The sequence below is a fragment of the Rutilus rutilus genome (assembly GCF_951802725.1).
Source record: "Rutilus rutilus genome assembly, chromosome: 3".
Taxonomy (NCBI): Eukaryota; Metazoa; Chordata; class Actinopteri; order Cypriniformes; family Leuciscidae; genus Rutilus; species Rutilus rutilus.
In genome coordinates this window covers 28,705,801-28,730,086 of record NC_140211.1, presented here as the reverse complement: position 1 = coordinate 28,730,086, position 24,286 = coordinate 28,705,801, and the positions used below count along the sequence as shown (strand labels likewise).

The 24,286-nt window shown below is 36.8% G+C and overlaps 2 protein-coding genes across 2 annotated transcripts in view; one reads left to right on the top strand and one right to left on the bottom strand.

The window, feature by feature from the left end:
* Positions 1–301: 301 nt before the first annotated feature.
* Positions 302–2,782, bottom strand: mnx1 (motor neuron and pancreas homeobox 1; the record flags this gene model as incomplete). The annotated part of the gene is made up of 3 exons (XM_084403719.1): positions 302–630; positions 860–1,020; positions 2,284–2,782. The coding sequence occupies 3 exons, from the start codon at positions 2,780–2,782 to the stop codon at positions 349–351; spliced, it is 942 nt and encodes a 313-aa protein (XP_084259845.1). The 3' UTR covers positions 302–348.
* Positions 2,783–8,103: 5,321 nt separating this feature from the next.
* ube3c (ubiquitin protein ligase E3C) overlaps positions 8,104–24,286 on the top strand; it is a 34,862-nt gene continuing 18,679 nt past the window's right edge. The window contains exons 1-15 of the mRNA XM_084404611.1: positions 8,104–8,227; positions 9,227–9,359; positions 9,561–9,614; positions 9,888–9,962; positions 10,074–10,220; positions 11,219–11,334; positions 11,466–11,623; positions 11,783–11,936; positions 14,203–14,423; positions 14,588–14,739; positions 14,837–15,024; positions 19,952–20,038; positions 20,139–20,296; positions 20,463–20,689; positions 24,039–24,143. Coding sequence (XP_084260737.1) covers positions 9,294–9,359; positions 9,561–9,614; positions 9,888–9,962; positions 10,074–10,220; positions 11,219–11,334; positions 11,466–11,623; positions 11,783–11,936; positions 14,203–14,423; positions 14,588–14,739; positions 14,837–15,024; positions 19,952–20,038; positions 20,139–20,296; positions 20,463–20,689; positions 24,039–24,143 — 1,908 coding nt within the window. The 5' untranslated portion in view covers positions 8,104–8,227; positions 9,227–9,293. The remainder of the gene's footprint in view (positions 8,228–9,226; positions 9,360–9,560; positions 9,615–9,887; positions 9,963–10,073; positions 10,221–11,218; positions 11,335–11,465; positions 11,624–11,782; positions 11,937–14,202; positions 14,424–14,587; positions 14,740–14,836; positions 15,025–19,951; positions 20,039–20,138; positions 20,297–20,462; positions 20,690–24,038; positions 24,144–24,286) is intronic.

Sequence of the window (24,286 nt, the reverse complement as noted above, 5' to 3'; positions counted from 1 at the left end):
GTTCTGGCTGTGGATTATTATTTTTTATCCCACTCGAGTTCAGAAAATAATAATAAGTGGTTATCGAATAGGATCATCTTATTTTAATGATGCTAATTATTACCGATAGTGATAGGCCTACTCACTATGCTTGATGAGATGCGATTTTACCACATGCTCTGCAACCATACATCAGGCTATAGCCTATACCTTCAGGAAAGTATCCACTCCAGTCAATGTTTGTAAATGGGATGCCTATACAAACAGCTCATGTGGACGCGTCCACCTCAGCATTTCCATAATGACTGCAAGATGATAACATGCATTTCACATACTTAGCTTTTATGGGTGTTTTTTGTAAAAGAAGTCTCATGGTTGTGGACTTATATCACTGGCATTGGTTCGTTCATCCTCGGAGGAACAATCAGATGAATTTAGCATGTAATTTTCTCCTTCTTCGTCGTCACTGTCTCTAAAGTCCCGTATTCTGTTACTTTTCACTGAATCTGCCTTCTGGAAGTCCTTCTCTAATCCGTCCATTTTGTCCTGGTTTCCTTTGCCTTTCTGCTTCTCGGCCTCCTGAGCGGCCTGTTCTTTGGCCTTTTTACTGCGCTTCCATTTCATACGCCTGTTCTGAAACCAGATTTTCACCTGGAAATAAAAACATGACATTTCTCATTCGTAAACACTTCAGTAGCTAATCGAATTTGGCATTTTTCTACGTTATTGGTGTTAATCAGCCATATTTAAATTAAACAGATTTATATTATTATTTATTAAAAACATTTAATATTATTTATCACAAGACATTTTTTTTATTATTATTATTACAGAAGTGTTTTTCGAGGCGAAGCGTAAAAAAAAAAATCTGAAGATTTACCTGCGTCTCTGTTAGCATTAAAGATGTAGCCACTTCAAAGCGTTTTGGTCTCGATAGATATTTATTGAGCTTAAACTGATGCTCAAGTTCAAGGAGCTGCTGGCTTGTGAACGCGGTTCTTGGTCTTCTGCACTTCCCGAGTAAGTTTGACTGCGCCTGGCCTAGAATGACAAAATTTATAATTCATCATATTTAGCCTATATTTCATCATATGTTTCGTAAAACAGCATAAATTAATTAATTTGAAAGTTTATAAGCTACTATGTTGCAAATATTGTTTTAAAAACAGAACTATTCCAAATAGAACCAACACAGATTTAGCTACATGTTTATACAACATAATAACATTCTGCAAATAAATAAAATAAAGTTCTGCAAATATTTTTTTATTTTTTATTAAGAAAACCACCTACAAACTGACGCTGTAAAGAACCCAGATATACACTGGTCTACAAAACTATAGGCTAATGCAATACCAAGACATCAACAACAATTTTCGTAATCTCCAAAGAAAAACAGAATTTTTTTTTTGAGTGTTAGGCTATTTGATGAAAATGCTACTGCACTGAACCGTTAAATAATTTATTTTTGAGAGTGGTACGGGCAGGACTGCTTTTCATGTATAGCCTATATATATATATATATATCACATTATTATTATTATTATTATTTAGGCCCAGCAGCATTACTGCATTAGAGCACTCAAAACGGATTTTTAACACACAATGCAATTTATACAATGGTACGGCAAGAAATGTTAAAAGCTCTCATTCTTAAAAGCCCCCAGAGCAATTCCCAATCACACATAGCCTCTATGTGCCACGGCATTGTCAGTACATCTGGTAACATTTCCACCCTGTCTGATTTGTTTGGGAGAGGTTTGAGAAAATCTGCAGACGAGCAGCGGAACAGAGAGACAGTGTCTGCAGTGTACACAGTTGGCAGGCTGTGGTTTTCACACTCGTCCGCCACTTTCCCTCTGTCCATTATCTGTCCATTTTAGCCCCTCTTTGAAAGAGAGTGCTCGTTCAGTCTCAGTCAAAGAACAGCTTTACTGACCCTGCGCGCGCTTGTTAGATCAGGCTACTGTTATCCGTTGCTCTGTGCAATCTTAAATGATTAGCCTATTTTTATTTATTACAGCATAGCCTACATATGAAAAAAAAAAAACAGAAAAAAAATAAACACAGGCTATTCTGTAAACTCAAAATAGGCTACCACGTGAGGCTATAGGAATTACAGAAAAAAACAAAGGCCTATATAAAGCATAACATTCAAACTATTTTGAATATGATAAAATACCATTTTAAAATAATAACAATAATAATAATAATAATAATGGGCTAATAATAAGCCTATAGCCTATAGCCTACCTAAGGCTATATGTAGGCTATTTATCCACATGCAATTCAAATTGAACTCACCACTGAAATCTGCCATTTTGGGCAGCATCATTCCCGCAGTTGAGACCCTCAGCCAGTGATCGAGCTGAAAGGAGCTGGCGGTGAGTTTGAGGGGGTCGTTGGGATGATGATGATGGTGCGACCCATGCGGATAAGAGTACGACAGCGCCGGGTGCTGACCGAGCGCTGCTGCTGAATATGTGTACATTGGATGACCGTAGAGAGCTTGAGGAGGAATCCCGGCGCTGCTCTGAGGGTGTAGTCCGACCATGCCCGAATGTGGAGAGTTTAAGAAACCCGGCTTAGGAATCAAGCCGCAAGACGATATCCTGGGGGGCGAAGGAGTCTCGTTCCGAAGTGCTTCGGAGTTCGTGTTCAAATCTGACGCCTGGACACTTTCGGAGGAGGATGATATGGAAGATGTGGGCAGGGAGGTGACCAGCGCCAGCGGCGAGGTCTGCACTTTTGGTGGATCGACAGCTAGAAGCGCGTCGATTCGAAAGTTTTTAGATTTCTCCATCTGGCCCACCTCACAAACAGATTCACGCGTCGTTCGCAACTTTACAAGGCTGTCACAAGTGTCACCGTTCCTCTCCTTAAAGTTATGATCTTGGCCAAGGTGTGCAAGCCAGGAGTGCACTTGTCAACTGCTGCCCGAAAGGGTGTGGATTGGTCATTCACGTCATCCTTGTGGATTTCCGATTGGACAATGATTTCACCTTGTTCATGGTGCGCTTAGTGGAAATTCAATAGTCCTCAAAAGATAAGAATTTTCTCGTATCGTCGTGGAAGTTAAGGGTGTGTGAAAAAAAAATGTTGACACACAACACGTATTTTATATCCATAATTGTAGGCTGATTGTTTTAAGAAAGCATTAAAACGCAATGATTAACATGCTATCAAATTACAGACACAGAACAGAAACATTTTCATTGTATCCCTTAAAAAGAGTTTAATACAGTGTAGCTTATTATCACGATATAGCCTGATTTTTTTTTTTGATGCAAAAAGCTTAAGTATAAACGAAGATGTCTAAATAAATGGCTAGTAGTAGGCTATCATGTTAATACGTGGATAATTTAATCAAATATAGTTTATATCCTTATAAAGATAACGACTATATGTGTTTGAAAAAGAGAATGACAAATACCAACCAAGAGCTTCTGAATGGGCATGCAAAAACTATGGGCGTTTGTTGTTGTTGTTGTTGTTGTTGTTTAATTCGATGATTACTAGGCCTATGAATTAATAACAAAGTGGGATATAGTCTATACGCATTTTATATTAAATATAATTCTGAATCACAAGAGGACAAATTTGTGGAAAGTCTGTCCTCAAACCAACCATATGGCAAACCTTGTCACACTTTTTTGTACTCCAGTGAATATTTTTGAACAGCCAATTATAATTTTTCTGCAAAGACTGAAGCAGTAAAACAATGATGAAACGTAAAACAATTTGCCTAGGGAAAAATGTAAAAGGTAGGCATATCGGAGAAGTGTTTTGAGCAACAAATATTTAATATATTATAGGCTACATTTAATAATAGGCCTAATAGATTTTTAAATGTAGCCTAAATTTATTTTACAATATTTAAAACACTTGTGACAACTTGCCCGCCACATGATATATAAAACATCATTGTCCTGAGAGCAGGTCAAACTTTCATTTGAAATCGACCTTGATTTTATTTGACCCCTGCCTAAAAAATATGCCAGTTTCGGCTTGACATTATTATGATTAGGCTATTTGTTTACTTAACAGCTACAGAAATATAAATGTATTAGATGTTTTACTCTGGAGGTTAAAATTCACAACATTTTAATTTAAGATAATTTTTTAAACTATAACCATTGCGAAAACACATTTTGACTTTTGACTCAAAACCTTGACAACTTTTCCGCGTGACGTAGGCTATAGCGCCGGTCTTTATTTATGCTCTAAAAGAATCGTAATTAGCCTACGGGATTAACAGTTACATTATTCTATAGCCTATTCTGGATTTTTACATATTTTAGCAATTTTGCATCCATAACAACAAGATAATGTGTAGGTTATTTCAATGTTAGATTATATTTAATAAATAGCCGAATAGGCTACAAAGTAGGCCTATAGGTGCCACACTATTATAACTGTCACATTTATCATGACAGCTACAAACTTCTGACAGTATTGTAACATGTTGGTACATTTATATTTTGTAGGTTATTTATTCTGCATAAACATTGGCAAATCAGACCTTTGTTAGTTTGATCAAATTTAAAGGAAAAATGAAGAAAAAAAAGAAAAAAAAATGGGACCTATGGCTTTCTTAAAAGTTATGTCTAATGCAAACGGTGGATCTCGCTCTTAAAATCTAAATTAGCTATATATTTCTTCAAGCAGATGGGCACATGAGATGGGGTGTGGGAGATCTGTGTCCTGTTGTGGGGTCTGTTCCTCTTATAAGCCTCTTTAAGCTAATGGAGAAAGAGGCCAGAGAGAGAATTATTGACACTCTGTTGCCCTTAACCTGTCTACCAATAAAGCGGATTAGTTTTCCTCAATTCATCAGCTAACCACTCTCTCGAGACCGCTCGCATGCGTTTATTTGCTCAGGGGAAATCAACAAGTCACGAACCAAAAGGAGAAAAATAACAGGGTGTCGTAATGATGAAGTTACCCACCATTTCTAAAAAATAATAGGACTCATATAGCCTCAGGTGTAATTGCTTCAACTGCAATGCAATGCATAGTATAACCTATTTAGACGATGGACTGCGAAAAAGAAACGGTTTTACGTGATTTACAACGCAACAATAACCCTATTTATTTTTATTTGAGTTTATCTGGAATCCTCCTATTTGAGGTCTTCAACATTCCTCCCAATCAAATGTGCTTGTGTCTTTAAACGCGGTTAAACGTTCTTGTGTCTTGCCGCTTTTGTCTGCTTCCCATCAGTTGTAATTTCATTAAGGGATCGCATGAATATTTCTATTAAAGCAGCAGTGAAATATGAAGCCATGGACCTGCAGCGATCAGAGAGATTTATGGCTCTTTTTCATCACATCAGGGGAGAGTAAAATTATTATTATTGCACCCTCAGATAGAAGGGCCTGAAACCAGGGACTCTCCTCAAAGCTGCTCATTCGCTCGGTAATTACTTTCACAATTAAGTGGAACACATATCACAATGACAAATCGAAATAGTTTATATATTAATTAGCCCTATCCATGGTAAATGTGTTCATTATAAAAAGCCAATTTATCGGGACCTCCACTGTCTCTTTTATTGCAATAGCCTAAATATTTTCGATCATAATGGCACAAATGGGTAGTGTGATGAAATGCATATAGCACTGCTTTTAAACACATTTCGGGCCCATAATCTTTTTATCAATTTAATTCGTAGGGAACGGTTACTTAAAACGAATGGCCCTACCAGTAGCCTATCAAAAATCATTAAAGGAAATCCGATTTCAGCGCTTATAGATTTATTTATGATTCTGAACATGGAACTTGAATTCATTTTAAACAAGTCCTTCTTGGCTCTGGCTATATCGAAATGAGCGTTTTTATCAGTTTTCTTTGATAACCCTGATTAGCCTATATCTCTGTGAAAAAGCCCGAAAGCCAGGTGTCACTCAACCGAGCATACTGGTAGACTACACTAATGTGATGAACACACACAATTCAGTCAGTGGTGTAATTTAAAATGTGCTTTAAACGAGATGACCCACGAGTCCCCTCTCTCCGTGACACGAGCCCGTGATTGACGATGTCACCAGATGTCAGGCTAATTCAAATGAATGCATTTCATACCTGTCATAAGCACAGCAAAGAGTCAAAGATCTCGCTGTTTATTAAAACGAGTGCCCCACAAAACAAGCTAAGAACCGAGGAAATATTTTAAAAGGCTATTTATTAAATCAACAACAACCCTTATGATTTAATATTCGGCTATAAAGTAGACAGGTGAGATAACAGTTGTGTAAAAACAAAAAACAACAAAACAACAACTTTGTTGCTAAGTAAAACTGTAAAGATTTGACTCTGCACATTTGGGCTTACATGATTTAAAAACAATTGGCCTGATAATAAAAGCTGCAATGTTGCCATAGATATAATTAGCCTACTTATTGTAAGTCTTCTAAACCTGACCTCCCCAAAACATATCCACATTTTTTTAAATGTAAGGCAAATGTGACACAGTGATGTTTCAGAAAAGCACATTTGGCCACCACAAAATAATTGGAGGGTGTCTTTTTTTTCCCTTCTCTCTTTTTCATTTCTTTTTTTTTTTTTAAAGGGGGAAGTGAGGTGCATTTGGGCTTATGTTTCAATGATCAACCAACATCATAAGAGCTAAACAGCTTTTAGTCAGTGAAAACAGTTGCCTGTTTTCTTATGAATGTTTCTCAAGCTCAGCTTTTACATTTGTCTCACTGACTGATGAATGATCAGTCTTGTTTTTGTAGGGAATTTTATAATTTAAACAATGACTGCAAAGTACAAAGCACATATCAGGACCTAATTAACAGATTTAATGATGAACATTCAATTGTTTTATAAAAAAAATTGACAAGTGTACTTTGGAGCCAGATATAAAATTTGCTCTGTGAATGTTTGTATAAATTAATTATTTATAACCCACATTTGTTTTGAATATTTTTAGTGCCTATGGCTTTAAAAGAATATTGTACATGTAACTTGAACTATGTAAGCATAAGCATATGCTGTTTAAGACAAATGTAAAGGCAGCGTGATTTGGCGTTCATTATATATATATATATATATATATATATATATATATATATATATATATATATATATATATATATATATATGGATAAATGGATGCAGGGAATAGCTTAAAACACTTTTTACTTAAGAATACAAGTCCTGAAAGGACTCTTGAACAATTTAGCAATTAACCAGACTCAACAAAGAGTTATGGAGACATATAACTCAGGGAGTTGACGTAAATGTGTGACCCTTTTTTGACATCTTTCAAAATTAGAGACCTTTTGAGATGATGAGACCCCCATTCTGTATTCTGAAGCAGCTCCAGAAGACTTGCTGTAGTGGCTCGTTATACCCTTTTCAGGTCTAAAAGGCAGGATATGATCAATCAATAACTCATAAATCCCTCTATAACATATATGAGAAACTGAGTGGTTTCCTGTCTTGCTACTGCTGTCCAACAAGAATCAGATGCCAAGCAATGAGTGTGAGACCTATTCTGCTATATTTAGGGGGATGTGTGTGAAGTGCCGATGAGTATTTGTAAGTAAAGTAAGTTAATTGGCTTCAAAGTTAGTTCTTCTCCATAAAACTGGAATTCTGTCATCGTTTACTCACACATTCCAAATATACATGACTTTCTTTTTTTCTGTGGAACATAAAATATATTTTAAAGAATGTTGACTTCCATTCTATGGAGAGGGACAACAACAACAACAACAACAAAACATCTTCTCTGTTCCACAGAAGAAGTAAGTAAATAATAAAAAGTTTGACATTTTGGGTGTAGGTACTATGCATTTTAATGTTTCAAAACTTTATGTAAATGGTTGCTTTTTGTTTTGCTATGTGTTTGCCAATTCATTATTTACATCACTTACAAAGAAACCAATAAAGAAAGGTATTTTTATAATACTTTTTTAAGAATATCTAATATAAACATGATCCAGTTCAACGTATCGGAGATTAGATCCCTTTCACCGTCCGCAACTGGTTTCCTTTTATTGCTGGGATTCATCCAGGAAGTAATTGTGACATTTTTCCCGTGATTGACCTCGTTTTTAACCAATCGTTTGGTAGCCAGTGTTGTGTTGTCCAATCACATTCCACCGTGCTATTGAGTGGGCGGGCGTTTCTCTGTGTTGTGTTTGTTTAGTAGAGCAGGAGCAACGATTTCGGTTTTGTTTTCTTTGATTTCCAGTAGCTGAACTGTATGGTTCGGCCGATCATTCAATAAAACCAGGTAAACAATTCGCATTTCATTTACTAACACGACTCATCAGTAGAAAAAGCTGTAAAACCTCACTGAAATCACTAGGTGACTTTAGAAGCGATCAGAGCGACATATGACTGAAGTTTCTGTCAAGCTGAACTAACATATCAGAGCAGAGCAGAGCATTTATGTTTCCAAAATACTGTCTTAATTCTCGTTAAGTGGTGACAGACCCCAAATAACATACAGTTATACGTGTACATTTCTGGGAAATTGGGAATTGTCGAGGTGAAAGACAATTGACCTGCTGCTGAGTCATTAGCTAGCTAGTCAAAGAACCTTTAGCCAAGAGGCTAACAGAGAAGTTCATTGGATCCGACTGAAGAAAATACCAGAACTCTGTGTCTTTCACAGCGCGAATGCTTATTTATATTTAAACCTTCAAAGAACACGTTCGTAAATTATGATGAACGTCTGGTATAGTGAATCTTTACTGGTTCTTTATGTTAGCAAGCCAACTAACGTTAGCCTGGCTTGAGTCATAACAAATGTGTTTGTCTCCTTATGAAACAACCCTTTTCTTGAACATGTTTCGCTCAAATGAGGGTGCAGGGCATTTGTTGAACTCACAGATATTTGTACGCATGTACAATAATGTGCACATAAATTTGAAATAATATTTCAGCGGTCATGTTGTGACATTTCTGATTGGAGATGCGCTGGTGTTATACAGCTCTATAGTGTTGATCATCACACCTGCTGAAAGCGGGGTGACAATTTCCATTCACGCCCACTGTAACCTTCTGCACCTCCTCAGTTATCTATCACAAGGATAAAGTTGCTTTAAATATCTTCATCATAACAGCCTGCTTTATTTCACAGTGGTATATGTTTAAGCAGCATCTTTACCGGTGCTTATTGTTACAAGCAAACATCAATTCTGTTATGAGATAATGTTTCCGTTATGATTAGTTCATTGACTAGACTCCAATCTCATCATTTTTTGTTTTCTCTGTCTTGCCGGCTCAGACTGCACTTTGTTGCACTGCACACAGGATACTTGTATTGATTGCTGCTCAATGGGAAAAGTGTAACCATGTTCAGTTTTGAGGGAGATTTCAGGAGAACACCCAAGGTGTCCCTTGGGGGTGCTAGCAGAAAAGTAAGTTTTCCAAACATTTGACCTTTGTCTACAATGATTATTACTTTGAAACTGACCATTTTGTATATTTGTGAATATTTGTTTGCTAATTCTAAATTAGTGTAAATAATTTCCACATATGGACAACACAAATCTGGTAATTGTTGTTCCATAATGATATTAGATATATTTTGATATGTCTAACGCAATTTTTTTGTTCAGGAGGAAAAAGCATCTCTTCTTCATCGAACACAGGAAGAAAGAAGGAAAAGAGAGGTGAGTATCCGCCATTCGGGTATTTTACAGATGTTTAAAGCATTTTATTGTGAAAATAGGACCAAAAACGTTATGTTAGTTCTGAGAAAAGCTTGGTTTGACTTTTGTTATCTAATGAAATGACATTCATACATTTTTAAGTGTGTCTAAATACTTTTTGGTGTATCACAATGATGTGTATCTATTTTTTAGATTAGAGTCAGATATAAGAATGTGAATCTTGCAGTTATGAACAAATAAAAGATGATTTACTTATCTTTGTATTTTGCACAGGATGAGAGGAAAAGACTAAAAAATTCAATCATCATTCAGTCATACATAAGGGGATACCAAGACCGAAAACAGCAAGTATGCGGAATCACTTTAAACTCTACAAGTGTGGATGGGTTTCTTTGAACCCGTTCTTGTAGTTGATAGACAGATTGTTAAATTCCTGAATTTTCTCTCTGTTTCATATAGTATGCCATTCAAAGGGGCTGCTTTGACCACTGTGTGTGTCAGTGCCAGTCAGGCTCTGGCCCTCAACTTACAGACAGTGCCATACTCAGCCAACTTGTTCGCCAGCTTCTCTTTTTTTACAGACAAAGTGAAGACAGAAACCGAATGGTAAGAACCAAAAATATGATCTGCGTTGCCGGTTTAAAAAGCTTTTGTTATCATATGAGGGTCAATGACGTTTTGTTTTTGTTAATTGCCTTTTTAATGTGAATTGATGAAAAATAAAAAGAAGTTGGACAGCTTTGTTCTATGGTGTCATTAGCCGCCTTCCGACCGGAGGAACCTTTTCACAGTTCCTAGAACTATTGGCTAAAGTACCCGGATGTCGGCGTGTTCGCACCGCAGGAACTAGGAACGATTTTAGTTCTAGGAACTCCATTTGGAGGAACTAATTTAGGTCCTACTTCAGAGTAGGGTCTAAACCAGCACTATAGGAACTACCCGTGACATTAGTGTACGCTGATTGACCGAACGCACGCGGAGCACCAGCACCCGCCATTTTTAAAACAGCTAGAATGTAAACACACAGATTATAGCCTATATATTTTCTCCATAAACTAACTATACAAACATGGAAAACAGTGATAGATGGGTCTCTTAACCTTTATGGTGAAGAGAAAATCCAACGCAACTTTGAGGGGACCAAGCCAAACATGATTATGTTTATCTGCCTACCTAGCAACACTGGACATCAACCACACGGCATAGGCTAATAACCTTTTATTCATATACTGTGTACTTTCTATAACAGTTCTGTTAGACAGATCGCTAACTAATAAACACAGAGAATGTGAGCATTGTTTGCTCTGGCGTTCTCAGCGCCGCCAAAATAAAGGTCCGTCGCGCCGTCAAAATAAAAGTCACCGTGCTTGCGTCACTCCCTTACCCCTCCTACCAGTTCCTATGGCCACTTGGCCAGTGCGAACGCAAACAGCAAAACCGAGTTTGGGGGAGAGTAGTTCTTAGAACTGTTTAGAAGTGGACAGTTCCTAGAACTAAGTTCCTGTAACTACTTGGTCGGAAAGCGGCTATTGTCTTTAATGAATCCAAGAACCTTTCTTTGGATTTATGTGCATTTAAGGATGTTAATGTCTTAACTGTTGTAGATCTGGATGTGTCAGAGTTTGGTAAAGCATCATGCTCAGTTCGTCAAGCTGCTGACAGGGCCAGAAAGACAGAGCTGCCTGTTTCAGATCAAGAGGATGCTGGGACACTGTTGCAGGTACAAAATAAGATGTTCCCCAGATACTGTTTTCTGTTGGAGCATCCCTAAAATAAAAAATTCTGGCATAGTAAAAAATCTTTAGATCTGCTTGTTGGTTGGTCCCTAAGCATTTTCTCTGTCTCTCTAAGGTTATTGCAAGCACGTGAAGATAACAGTCTGAATGTGACAGTCCCGATGCGGATGCTGGAGGTGTTTTCATCTGAGAGAACCTATTTGCCCTTTTTACAGGATGAAAACTATGTCACTGCACTTATTGAGCAAATTTTGCGCTATATGGTACAGAAAGGTACATAGTTTTGCCCTATGTTTGATTTGTCTTAATCATACTTTGAGGCAATAGCTGAATATATTTAGTTAGAGACTGTACACAGAATTCTCTTTTCAAATTAGCAAAAGTTTGCATCTGCTTTAATCATATTATTTTCAATGTCTTTCTGTCTTTTAGGATACTACAGATCTCTGTATGTTTTAGTGAATCACAAGTTGCCATCGAGTCTAGAATATAGTGATTCCCCTTCCATTCCGCTGGCACAAACGCTACTGGAACACACACTCAAGCCTCTGCACTTTACGTACAGTTCCTGCCCCCCAGATACCAGGTACACACTTACATGCGCTCCTACTGTAAAGAAATCTGACTAGTTCAAATTATTCACAGCCTTTTACACTATATATGCTTTGGAGAGCATTTGATTTAAGCTGTTCGAGGAATGTCTTTGTTTTGGTGTATGTGTGGTGCACGGGTCCCACCCAGTAAAAGGTTGCCCTTATTGCAGACCGTTAGCTTTATCCTTCCAGAGGACCAATGGACAGTAATTCCCTCACTGCTTTGTTTACAGAGAGTAGTAAAATCCAGACAGACTCATTCACTCAACATGTAATGTTTACACAACATTTACCCTCCATTCTAACACTCTGAGAGACGAACAGTGCTGTTTTCTTTTCTTTTTTCTCTGAAGAACGACAAGAGCGCGAGAGTATAAGCTTGTGCATACAGTCCTGTGTTTGTCCTCTCTCTTTCTCTTTCTCTCTCTCACACACACACACACACACACATACACAGAGGCACGTATCTAGACAAACCAGCCAGATGTTGTTTCGAGTTATCGCCTTTTGATTGAAATTAACATTGACACTTTTTTTTTTATCTGTTCTTTCCTTTTACATTTTTAGGGTTAATAATGTACACTACCATTCAAAAGTTTAGGACCGTAAGATAAAAAAAAGGATGCATTAAATTGATCAAGTGACAGCAAAGACATTTAGAATGTTACAGTGGATTTCAAATGCTGTTCTTTTGAACTTTCTGTTTATCAAAGAATCCTTAAAAACATGGACAATAATAAGATGGTTTTTGAGCAGGAAATCAGCATATTAGAATGATTTCTGAAGGATCATGTGACACTGAAGTCTGGAGTAATGATGCTGAAAATTCAGCTTTGCAATCACATGAATAAATTACATTTTAAAATGAATGAAAATAAAAAAGGGTTATAACAATGTTATAATTACTATTTTTACTGTATTTTTGATCACACAAATGCAGCCTTGGTTAGCATAAGAGACATCTTTCAAAAACTTTAAAAATCTTACTGACCACAAACCTCTGAACAATAGTGTACATTGTCACCTTATATTTCATTTCAGTGTGGGTAGATTTCTACCAGGTGCCACTTCTATTTTAACAACGTTGACTGTAGAGCAAATGCAAAATACATTCTTTAAAATTGCTTAATTACTGTACTGTTACTTTGGAAAAATATGTATTCTGTGCAGTACCGGTCAAAAGTTTGAAAATGACTATTTTTTTATGTTTTTGAAAGAAGTCTCTTATGTTCACCAAGCCTGCTTTATTTGATCAAATAATTTCTATTTTAACAGATATAACAAACATATTTCTATTTTAAATAATTGCTGTTCTTTAACTTTTTATTCATCAAAGAATCCTGAAAAAACAATTTAAGCAGCACAGCTGTTTCCAGCATTGCTAATAATCAGCAGAATGATTTCTGAAGGATCATGTGACACTGAAGATTGGAATAATGATTTCTATTAAAATAGAAAACCATTATTTTAAGTTGTTTTTGCTGTATTTTTGATCAAATAAATGCAGGCTTGATGAGCATAAGAGACTTCTTTCAAAAACATTAAAAATAGTAATGTTTCCATTCCAAACTATTGACTGGTACTGTATATGTAAGGGTGTAGTCACACTAGGCGATCTGAACTGTACCCGAGCATGTTTGACCCCCAAAGTCTGGTTCATTTGACTAGTGTGATCGCTTCATACCGTGCCCAGGCGCTGTTTGCTTAACCATCCATGGCCCGCTTGGAAGAGGTGGGCCAGAGCACGGTTCAGTCGGGCTCGGGTGCGGTACGCATGCAGTGTGATTGCTAACTGTGTCTGAGCATGGAACAGCTTCTACTTTTGTGTGCGCTACTGTCATCATTACATCATTACAGACAGCAAACATCTTCTATTATACTGGGACAGTACACTTTTCAATTAATGTAATTAAATTGAGTATATTTAGGTTTATAACGGGCCTGGTTCGACAGTCGCGCCAGGGCACTTTACAAGGCAACTGTGCCTAGTGTGAGTACACCCTAAATATGGTAACTAACAAAGTCCTGCTAATATAAGGTCTCCTGACAGGAGATTGAAGGTTTTTTGTCTCATAGATACACAAATGGCCAAAAGTGTGTATAAATGTATGTTAGTATTGAAGTGGATCAATATTGTGATTATTTAGAAAATATGAAAGTTGAAGTACTTACTGCAGGCTAAAACATTAGCTACAGTTACAGTACATTTTAGTCAATAGAGTATTAAATTCACAACATTTTCTCTCTTCTCATTCACAGGCAGTTTGTTTTTACAGCCTTCACTGAGGAGTTCATCTCAGCGCCTTTCACTGAACAAATCTATCATTTCTTCGTGCCAGCTTTGGCAGATCCAAAACTAGCTTTCCCATTTCAGAACTTCCTTTGGTCACTCCAGGCCACCATAGCCTCCTCTGCCCAGGCCAGAGCTCAGGCTCCTTGGCTCTTTTACTTTGTGCTGTCAGTTGGAGAATCAGGACTGGGTAAGTAGGGTGTGTAAGAAAGATAAAACTGCACTGTATGACTAGTATAACATGTGCTTAAAAGGTGACTCCTTTAGAAATCGATTTGCAATTCTTTTTAAAATATTTTTGAGAGTATATTTAGGGAATCAGGTTTGAGTATTTTGTCTGTTTTATTTGTATAGGTTCACTCTCAGAGGAAGGGTTGCTGTTGTACTTAAACGCTCTACAGACTCTGTTGCCATTGTTGCCAGTGACGGAGTGCAACAGGAGAGCTGACATCAACAGTGATTCAGAAGATGAGGAAGAAATGACTGTACAGCCTCTTGCTGCGCAGGTACACACATTATCTCTTATCCAAATCTTTGCACAGAAGAAAATATTCAGAGAGTAGCATACAACGGGTGGATTTAATCCTGTTTCTTTTTCAAAAGGATGGGAGTTGGATTTCTGTGTATTACATAACAGAGGAATGTGTACAGAAGTTGGACACCAAGCAGCAGACTAATGCTCTGCTAACATTAGTGTGGAGAGACTCTGCAAGTGAAGACATCTTCACCATGATGGCTTCCATCTGTCACACGTTGATGGTGCAGCACCGTATGATGGTGCCCAGAGTCAGGTCAGATCACATACACGCATGCAAACAAAATGAATCACCTAGCATTTTGTGCAACACAACATTAAGGATAACCAATAGAACTAGATGTACTGCACAGTGCACACTTGTGCTCTATCACACTCTCATTGCAACTCTAATTGATAAAAAGAGATGCAGTCAAGAAAGTGCTATAGATCGGAGTCGGATAGGATTGGGATGCACTTTTATAGTAGTATATAAAAGATTCCCAAACATCAAACTGTCCTCAAGTCTGTGAGCGTTGTTTTTCTTTTTTTATCTTTGCCTCTCTTTTTCTGCTGGTTTTTAAAAACAGAAAACAGTAAAATCTCTAATGAAGCAGTCAGACGGTTAAGTTTCATCTTGCTGTGTTTTTTCTATTACCAGGGCAGTTTTAGTTGCTGTCACTCATCAATTAGTTTAATGAGCTCTCCTCTCAATTACCTTTGCTTTTTTCTACTTCTGGTTGTGCTATATTGACAAAATGAGAACAGGATTTCAGCAGAAAGAACTTGAGAAAGAAAGAAAGTGATGGAGAGAGGTGGTATGAAAGACAGGGAAGAGAAGAACGTCTAGTTTAATGAGGGAGAGGGACATATTTGATTGGTAAATCCAGTGTCAATCAGCTAATCAGAACCTCAACACATGCCATGTGTTTAATCTCGCTAAATCATTTCTCGTAGTGTATTAAGCTATAAGAACCCTGGCCTATACCTTTTATGTTCTCAGTATTGGTATTAAAATCTTGTCAGAAAACAGTCTTTACAATTAAAGGAGTAGTTCACTTTAAAATGAAAATTGCACCATGATTTACTCACCCTCAAGCCATCCTAGGTGTATAATGTGACTTTTTTCTTTCAGACGAATACAATCGGAGTTATATTAATAAACACCCTGACAACCTGTAGTGGATTGCAACCATCAGTTTGAAGCTCGAAAAAGTGAATCCATCATCATAAAAGAACTCCACATGGCTCCGGGGGGTTAATAAAGGTCTTCTGAAGCAAACCGATGAGTTTGTGTATGAGAAATATTCATTTTTAAAACTTTATAAAGTAAAATAAATAGCTTACAGCCAAACGGCCATTCGCAGTCTACTTGCGCCTAAAGCGCAACTAAGTTACGCAACTTGTGACGTCAGAAGTAGTGTAAATATCAGCAGTGCGTCGCATAAGTTGTGCTTTACACTTAAGTGGAATCTGTATGTTCGTTTGGCCAGAAGCTATTTATTTTACTTTATAAAGTTTTAAATATGAATATTTTTCATACATTTCAATATTTTTCAGTTCTTTTATGATGGATGGATTCACTTTTTCGAGCTTCAAACTGATGATTGCAATCCACTGCCATTATCAAGCTTGGAAGCGTCAGGGTGTTTATTAATATAACTCCGATTGTATTCGTCTGAAAGAAGAATGTCATATACACCTAGGATGGCTTGAGGGTGAGTAAATCATGAGGTAATTTTCATTTTAAAGTGAACTACTCCTTTAAGGAGGCAGCATTCACAAGCCTTTCATATCTTAATTTTTTTTTTAATGATCCATCTTGTATATGCTGAAAAAAAGTCACTTCTTTTTGTCTATTTTTATTTTTACATTTTCACATTTTCTTTTGTTAATATTTGCAATGTTTAAATTAACATTGTTTAAAGACCCTCTGTGGTGAAAATATATTTTTTTGTTTATATTTCTATGTGCTGTTTTTTAATATGCTTTAAGACAAACCATGTGCAAATTCATAAGTTAACCCCATTGCTGAGTATTTTCTCCTTAAAACTGTAGTGAAAAAAAGACAGTTTCTTATGTCGCAAACTACCTTGTTGGAACCAATCACGTCAATGTGTGGGCAGGCTTTAGCATATCATTAACTATGCTCTGAGGCAGGGGAGTCTCAAGAGAAGCCAGGTTATCCCGGTATATTTTTCTGTTGACATGAAAAATCTGGTAGATTTATCAGTATAGCGGGTGAATTATGTATATATTACGATGTTATGATGAACTATACGGCTTTCTCCACTGATGTTCAAAGTGTTTCTAAGGATTCAGATTTTTAGAAAGCAGCTGTCTGACTTTGAGGTGATGAACGGGAACATGGTTTGTGTAACATTAGCAACACATTATTAGCTGTCTGATAACGTAGTCAAGCAAAAGGCTAATCATATTAATTACAGTTATGTGTCCGATGTTGTAGAGAGCGATCCATAAAACGCATTTCCATTCTGACACATCGTCTTGTAGACGAGCCTGTATGAGCCAGTGGAGGCGGGGCTCATTTGCATATTTATGGTTCCGTGTAAACTAAATAAAGCAAGGTTGTAGAGTTACATTCAAGCTATTTTAAGGCATGAATAAAAAAAATTTACAGGAAAAAAAACATTTAAATATGACATTTTGGTGATCAAAGACTTCGTTCTTAATCTTGCTCCTCTGACGTCTTTAACATGTTTTGCCTGTTCCAATTACTTTCATACATGACATAAACCGCTTATTTCCATTGTTTTCTTTCATATTCTTTACTCATCCTTTTTACCCTGAATATTTTTTTGGTGGTATTTTTATATTTTACAGCTCCGTCGAGAAGAGAAGGCTTTTATCATAAATCCTGCCTTCACTACTTTATCATTATCGGATATCTGTACAAAATAATTAGCTGGCCTAGGAAGATTAATTCTTGCAGGAGTGGATGGGATAGTTTTACAAGAGGTATAACAGCTGTCCCTGATTTACAACCTTTAAAGAAGCACCCAGTGCGCGTGCAAACTTGGTTGCCTTTTGAACATTATCATATTTTAAAGTGAAGAGTATGACTGTATTTTACTCTAAACAGGTCATTAAAGTATCAAAAACTGTTAGTGTAAATAGAGTGCTTGGTTCCTGTTCATGGAAAGGTCTCATTAATGTTAAGCCTGCTGTATTTGTTTTGACAATTTAAAATCATCTTCATAGCGTTTTTAAATAGTGATTAGATGCAAAGAACAGAAAGGTGAAATAAAGAAAAAAGTCTCATTATTCGTGTTAATAATAGATACAAGATTTCCAAGTGCAACTTCGTTATCCTTGCATATCTTACTTAAATATGTAGTAGCTGGCAGACCTATTTTTTGTTTGTTTTTTAAACCCCCTAAAGTCAGTGAAATTGGGTGTTTTGTGTGATGTCCAGTAAGGCCATATAGCTTTGTTCACTTTTCAGGCAAACACACACTGTAAAAAAAAAAAAAAAAAAGTCTGTAAACTTCAAACATATTTACAGACCAACCAGTAAATTTTACACTTTAAACCTGTAATTTAGAAGAAAAAAAAATGAACCGGTAAATCCAACAGTCATGCGATGCTACTAAAATCTGTCTTGTTCTTTTTACATTTACTGACATCCACCATAATAACACTGGTGGTAAAGAGAAAGTGGCTTTTCTACAAGCTGAGCTAAATACTAAAATATAGAAGCTGCATATAGTGTCATGAACACAAACACAAAACACCATCATGGTAACAATCAACACTAAAGTAATGCAATAAACACTCTTTAAACAACATAAGATGTAACATAAAACCCTAATGTAACTGATGAGATCAAAACTAAGAAGAAACATAATTATTACATTTAAAAACCATCAAATGTGAAGTGTCACAAACGGAATTCTAGGAATGTCAGTTTACAGTTGTTTTCACTGTAAATTATAAGATACATTTGTTATTTTTACTTCCATTTAGTACGGGAACTTGCTGTTAACGAATTAACAGGGTTTTTCAGTCTTTTACTGTTGAAATTACAGTAATTTTTTACAGTCAATTACAGTGCATGCTCTGTGAAGCATATAAGCAATAAATAATAATAAAACGTTTAATTTTTTGTTCTCGCCTAATTTCCCTTGAACCTGTGGTGCTGAGATAACTGCTTAATTTGTAAACTCACTTTACTCTATTTGGTCCTTGATTGAATTTATCATGAACTGATATATTTATTTATTTTATTTAGAAAAGACCGGATAGCATTTTGCTTTGTGTGTCAGTTTCACTTTTTTAACATTTGGTCTACTTATTTCCCAGTATTGATGGATTTAATTTAAACTTTTTGGACCAGTTACTCTAAGGCTGCCAGCTTGTTCTAGAGTTACATCCATTTCTCAGTGAGAGTTCTGTAGTTGTTTTGATATTTTATTGTAGAAGTGCCACCTACATATACCATATTGGAGACTAGTGCTTTGTGTGTGTGTGTGTGTGTGTGTGTGTGTAAGGTGCACTTACACATTCTTACCTAACCTTACCCCAACTTTAATCTTATTTTCTCCCTTAATTACTTGCAATTATGCTTTATTTATTCTTTCACCTCTTGACACAAAACAAGCATGCGGTAACCACCAGAGCGATTTCTCACACCCCGGTGTGACGGCTGTTAGGTTTAATGATTTGGGTGGCCTAAGCACAGTATCTAATTTGTGATGGCAGCACTGTTTCTACGGTCAGGCAATTGTAGCCGTGCTACATTGTCTCTCTGGCCGTCATTAACTTAAATGGAGCCCCCACAGGAACCACTGGTCTGTTTACGACCCTGAAGCAGACTGCTAGTTTACTAATGGAAGGTACCTCACCTAAATAAAGCTTAATGGCTCATTTAATCTTTCCTGTGGTCACATTCAAAGACTAGAAATTCCAGCTCACTGGGTTGTTTATATTTTTTCTACTTTATGAGTCCTGCTGGAAATTTGAGTAGTTCAGGTTTTATGGGCAGGAGATGTGGTTATTTGAACATTTAGAGATGAGCATAGTTCCTGTAGCACCTTTGACTTAAAGTTTTGGTGAATTGTTTAGTTATGGTATTGTGTGTGTGTGTGTGTATATAGCCTAGACTACATAATGTTTAGTGGTAGCTTCTTAGCTGGCGTACTTTGTCTAAAAATCTTTATTCTGTGTTTTTGTCCTTTTTTTAGGCTTTTGTACAGTTTAGCCTTCAATGCTCGCTTTCTTAGACACCTCTGGTTTTTAATCACATCTATGAAGACTAAAATGATCACAGGGTGAGTTTTCCACATTGTTCTTTTCTAATGCATATTTCTTGAATATAATATTAACAAATCCATTTTTCTTTTCTCTTTATTCTCTGTCTCTTTTGTGTAGCTCTTTGGTTCCCTTGTTGCAGGTGATGTCCCGAGGTTCTCCGATGTCTCCGGAGGACTCCAACAGGATCATACCTCTCTTCTATCTCTTCAGTTCACTCTTCAGTCATTCACTCATCTCTGTGCATGACAGCGAGTTTTTTGGCAGTTCAGCAGATGGTAATAATACCTATTTCTGCAGAAATGTACTGTAAAGTCTAATAACTGTATAGAAATATATTGAAGTATTTAACAGATCAGGTAATTTTGTTCTTTTTTGCCTTCTTTTTATTGTGGTCTTGTTAATACTATTACACATCTAAATGTTTTTGCATTGCTCGGGCAGGTCAGAGCCAGTCGTCGATGATGCCCTTCTCTCTGTCAGAGTTGGTGACATTATCTCGGTGTTTGCGGGACGCGTGTCTGGGAATCATTAAGCTGGCCTATCCTGAGACTAAGACAGAGCACAAAGAGGAGTATGTAGCTGCGTTCCGTAGTGTCGGGGTGAAAACCAACAGCCAAGTACAGCAGCGCATCCAAGCTCAACAGAAACGATGGGTCCAGCTCTTTAAGGTGATTTCCTCTATTTCTCACACTCTCGTATTACCTAGTTAATGCAGAATTCACTTCCATTAGGTGTTGTAGTTGAAAGGAATTAAACTTAACCAGTACTGAGAAGATTCTCACTAGCACTTATTCTACATTCATTAGCGGTGATTATACCTCCAGTGGATGATGTGCGTTACTTTTAACCGGGCGCTGTATTAGCAGTCCTAACAACGTCTTTGATGACCTAATTAGATGGGTTTACAATTAATGAGGCGAATAGTCTTAGCATCTGTTATGGCCATCAGTGCTGATCAGCCAGGCAGGAAGACCACTCACTCGGGAAATTAATAGGTTGTTTGCCAAGACTAAGTGAGCTGAATAACGGCATTAGGATATTAGTCAGCTGTCTTCACTCCATCCATCTCCATCCTCTTCCTCGTCTTTCTCCATCATGTTCTTACTTCCATCCCCATGTCAAGTTTCAGCTTTTTCCTCATTATTTGTTTGTGGTTTAACCCAATCTCTTGCTTGCTTTTGACAGCTCATTTACCTACTTTTCTTTTCATTTAACTAAACTTATTTTCAATAGATTTGTAGAGTTTTTCCAACACTGACAGTTAAACTTAGTGTTGTTCTTATTATAAAATAATGTGAATTGATATGATTATACAGTACATCTCAGTACATATTTGTCTCCAGGAACATGTTGGTAACATCTACATTTAAAAAAGATGTTCCCCTTGAATGAATGACATCCATCTTTTTCTTGTACTGATATTACACATTTCTCCAAACTATGATTACTGCTAATCTAATCCAGTTCACACAACTGTTAGTATAGACTCTTCATTTAGCAAATCAGTTTAAAACAACATCAAGAACAATAGATTTGTCCACTATTGATTACATCATATATTAAGCTTTATATACTCACACAAGTATACAGATTACACAATACGTTTCCAAAAATTTGCTCAGATTCAGTTAACAGATAATTGTGGAGATCATTAATATTAATTTGGATAAAGTTTAAAATAAACTTGGATAAAAAAAAAGAAAGTAAAAAACAAGTTGTTATTTGCGAAATTCAGTTTTCAGTTTTTTTTAGGCATTTTCTCACCTTCCTCATTTGGAGCATTTGTTTCGGAACCTGGTGTATTTTCTCCCTCATTTCGATTTGCTTAGACATAAATGAACAGAGTAATCACGCTCAGATCCGGAGTAAAATAATCAGTCTGAGAACGCCTGGACGAGGGTGTCTTGGCCTAATTGAAAACAAACTCTGGAGCAGTTTGCGTACGGTGAGAAAGCAATCTGACCTATTGGACGTTCTGACGTACAACCCAGAAGCGCTGCGCTGTTACACTACGTGAACTCACTCAGAGGCCCACACAGAAGAAAATGAATAGTTGAATAAAGTCGTTATTTTTGTTGTTTTTTGCACACAAAAAGTGTTCTCGTCACTTGATAAACTTAAGGTTTAGCCAATGTAGTCACTTAATTAAATTAAATGTAATTTATCATTCAGAGTGCTAATCCAGACTAATATACATTTATGCACGTGTAACCACAACAGCTAGTTTGTGGAGCTAAATTGTCAGTCCATCTTGATGGATGACCACTATGAGCAGAATCCCAGAATACAAACAGGTGCACTCTGAAAGGAAAAATGTTGCCTTGTGAAAGTGAACCTAACCAAGGAAAAAACAACATTGTAAATATAGCTGCTTGCAGCGATGATGGGCCCAAGCTCCAGCGTCACTGCCACCTTTAGGACAGCTGTGCATGGTGGGCAATGTGCATTTAAAGCGGATAAAAAGTTGTTTGAATATGCCTCATTTACTGCAGCAGCTGGTGCCATTATGACCAAGAACCACAACAGCCACATCCATGAGATCTTTTAAATTTAGATGAATATCATGTCTTAAGATGTTATAGGTCACTTTCAAATAAGTGTGTAAGTTATCATTTGCAGGTAAAGATTTTGTACATTCATAAGTATTTATCTTAAGGTTTCTTTTTCTAGTTTTTATTAACCTTAATTAACCTTTAATTAACCTTATTATTAAACTAATTATAAACTATGTTGTCAGTGCAATACAAATAAGCTGGTTGTATGCCTTTATTTTGTCATTAAAACTGATAGAAACAGATCCTAAGTCAGGGATAGGCAACATCGGTCCTTGAGTGCAACTGTCCTGCAGAGTTTAGCTCCAACCCTACTCAAACACACTGTACTATTCTGTACTATTCCAGCAAGACTCTTGTTCTGAGAAAAGCACTTTAAAAGACATCTTATTGCTTGGGTTCCACTGGTTGAGTCAGTACAGCACACACAAGGCTCTGAAAGATTTCCACAAAAGATGGCGGAAAACGCCTCCTGTCAGCTAAAACGACCCATTAAAGAAGTACAAGCAGGAGAAACGCATTTCCCAAATTGAATGTGCAATTTACAGTCAGCTTTAACGCAGTTGACCCCTCACACACTAATGTTTGCCTCCAGCCATGGGCCGTCCCTCCGGATGTTTTATCACTCCTATTGTCGAGCTATCTATTTAATTGAAAGAAGTTAATTGAATGAAAATGATCAACTAAGCTTGTATTAATATTGCTAATGGAACTTTCTTCTTGGCCCTGTTTGGAGAGAGATGTCACCACAGGAGTTTTGGAGAGACCCATTAAGGCCTGCACTTAACCCGATGGGCTAATTAACCAATGCTTATTCATTCCACTTAGACAGGAAGAGCCTTCGAACCCCCTGCCCCTCAAGCCCACCAGCAACAGAGTTTTGCACTTGCCGTTATTACAGCGACGTTAACATTCCTTGGTCAGAGATTGATAGGCGTTCTCTAGAAATGGCCTTCCAGACGTTTGTTTGACACTGTAATCGGAGAAAATGAGTATTAAACAGAAGTGTAGATAAGTGAATTCAGATGAAGTCAATTGACTTTAGATGTGACTTACCCAGTGTTCAAAAAGAATGAAGACTTAGAAAATACATATTTGTTAAATAGTAGTGTGTGTGTTTTTTGTTATTGGTTTGCTTTTCCCTGCACAAGTGAGTGTGTGTCTATTTGTGTCCTGATGTCAACAAAATACCTGCTTTGTTAGTTGTGCTGGCAGCTCCACTTTTGGTTGCACTATTACATAAGCTATGTCAACATAAACTATTTATACTTATTAAAGAAATAGGACAAACACATGGGGCAGATTTTTCTGGTTGCTGAACTGTTAATGACATTAATAATATTTTTAGAAGCTTAAAATATGCATGTTTTTCATATATTAGCCATTTTTTAAATATATTTTTTTATTCCTGATTGTGAATGCACATCATGCTAAACATTTTTTTTTCTTCTTCTAAATATGTTAGGTGATTACCAACCTTGTGAAAATGCTCAAAGCCCGAGATATTCGAAGACCATTCTGTCCATCGGGTCATTGGCTGTCTGATGAGGTCAACATCAGGGCAGACAAGGTAAAAATAATTAAAGAAATTGAATCATATGATTAAAACCTAATAAACAGAATTACTAGTTTTGCTGTCTGATTAATTGACTGCAATGTATTTGATTGATAAACATTAAAGATCCAATGAAAGCTGGACTAGATAGATTTTTA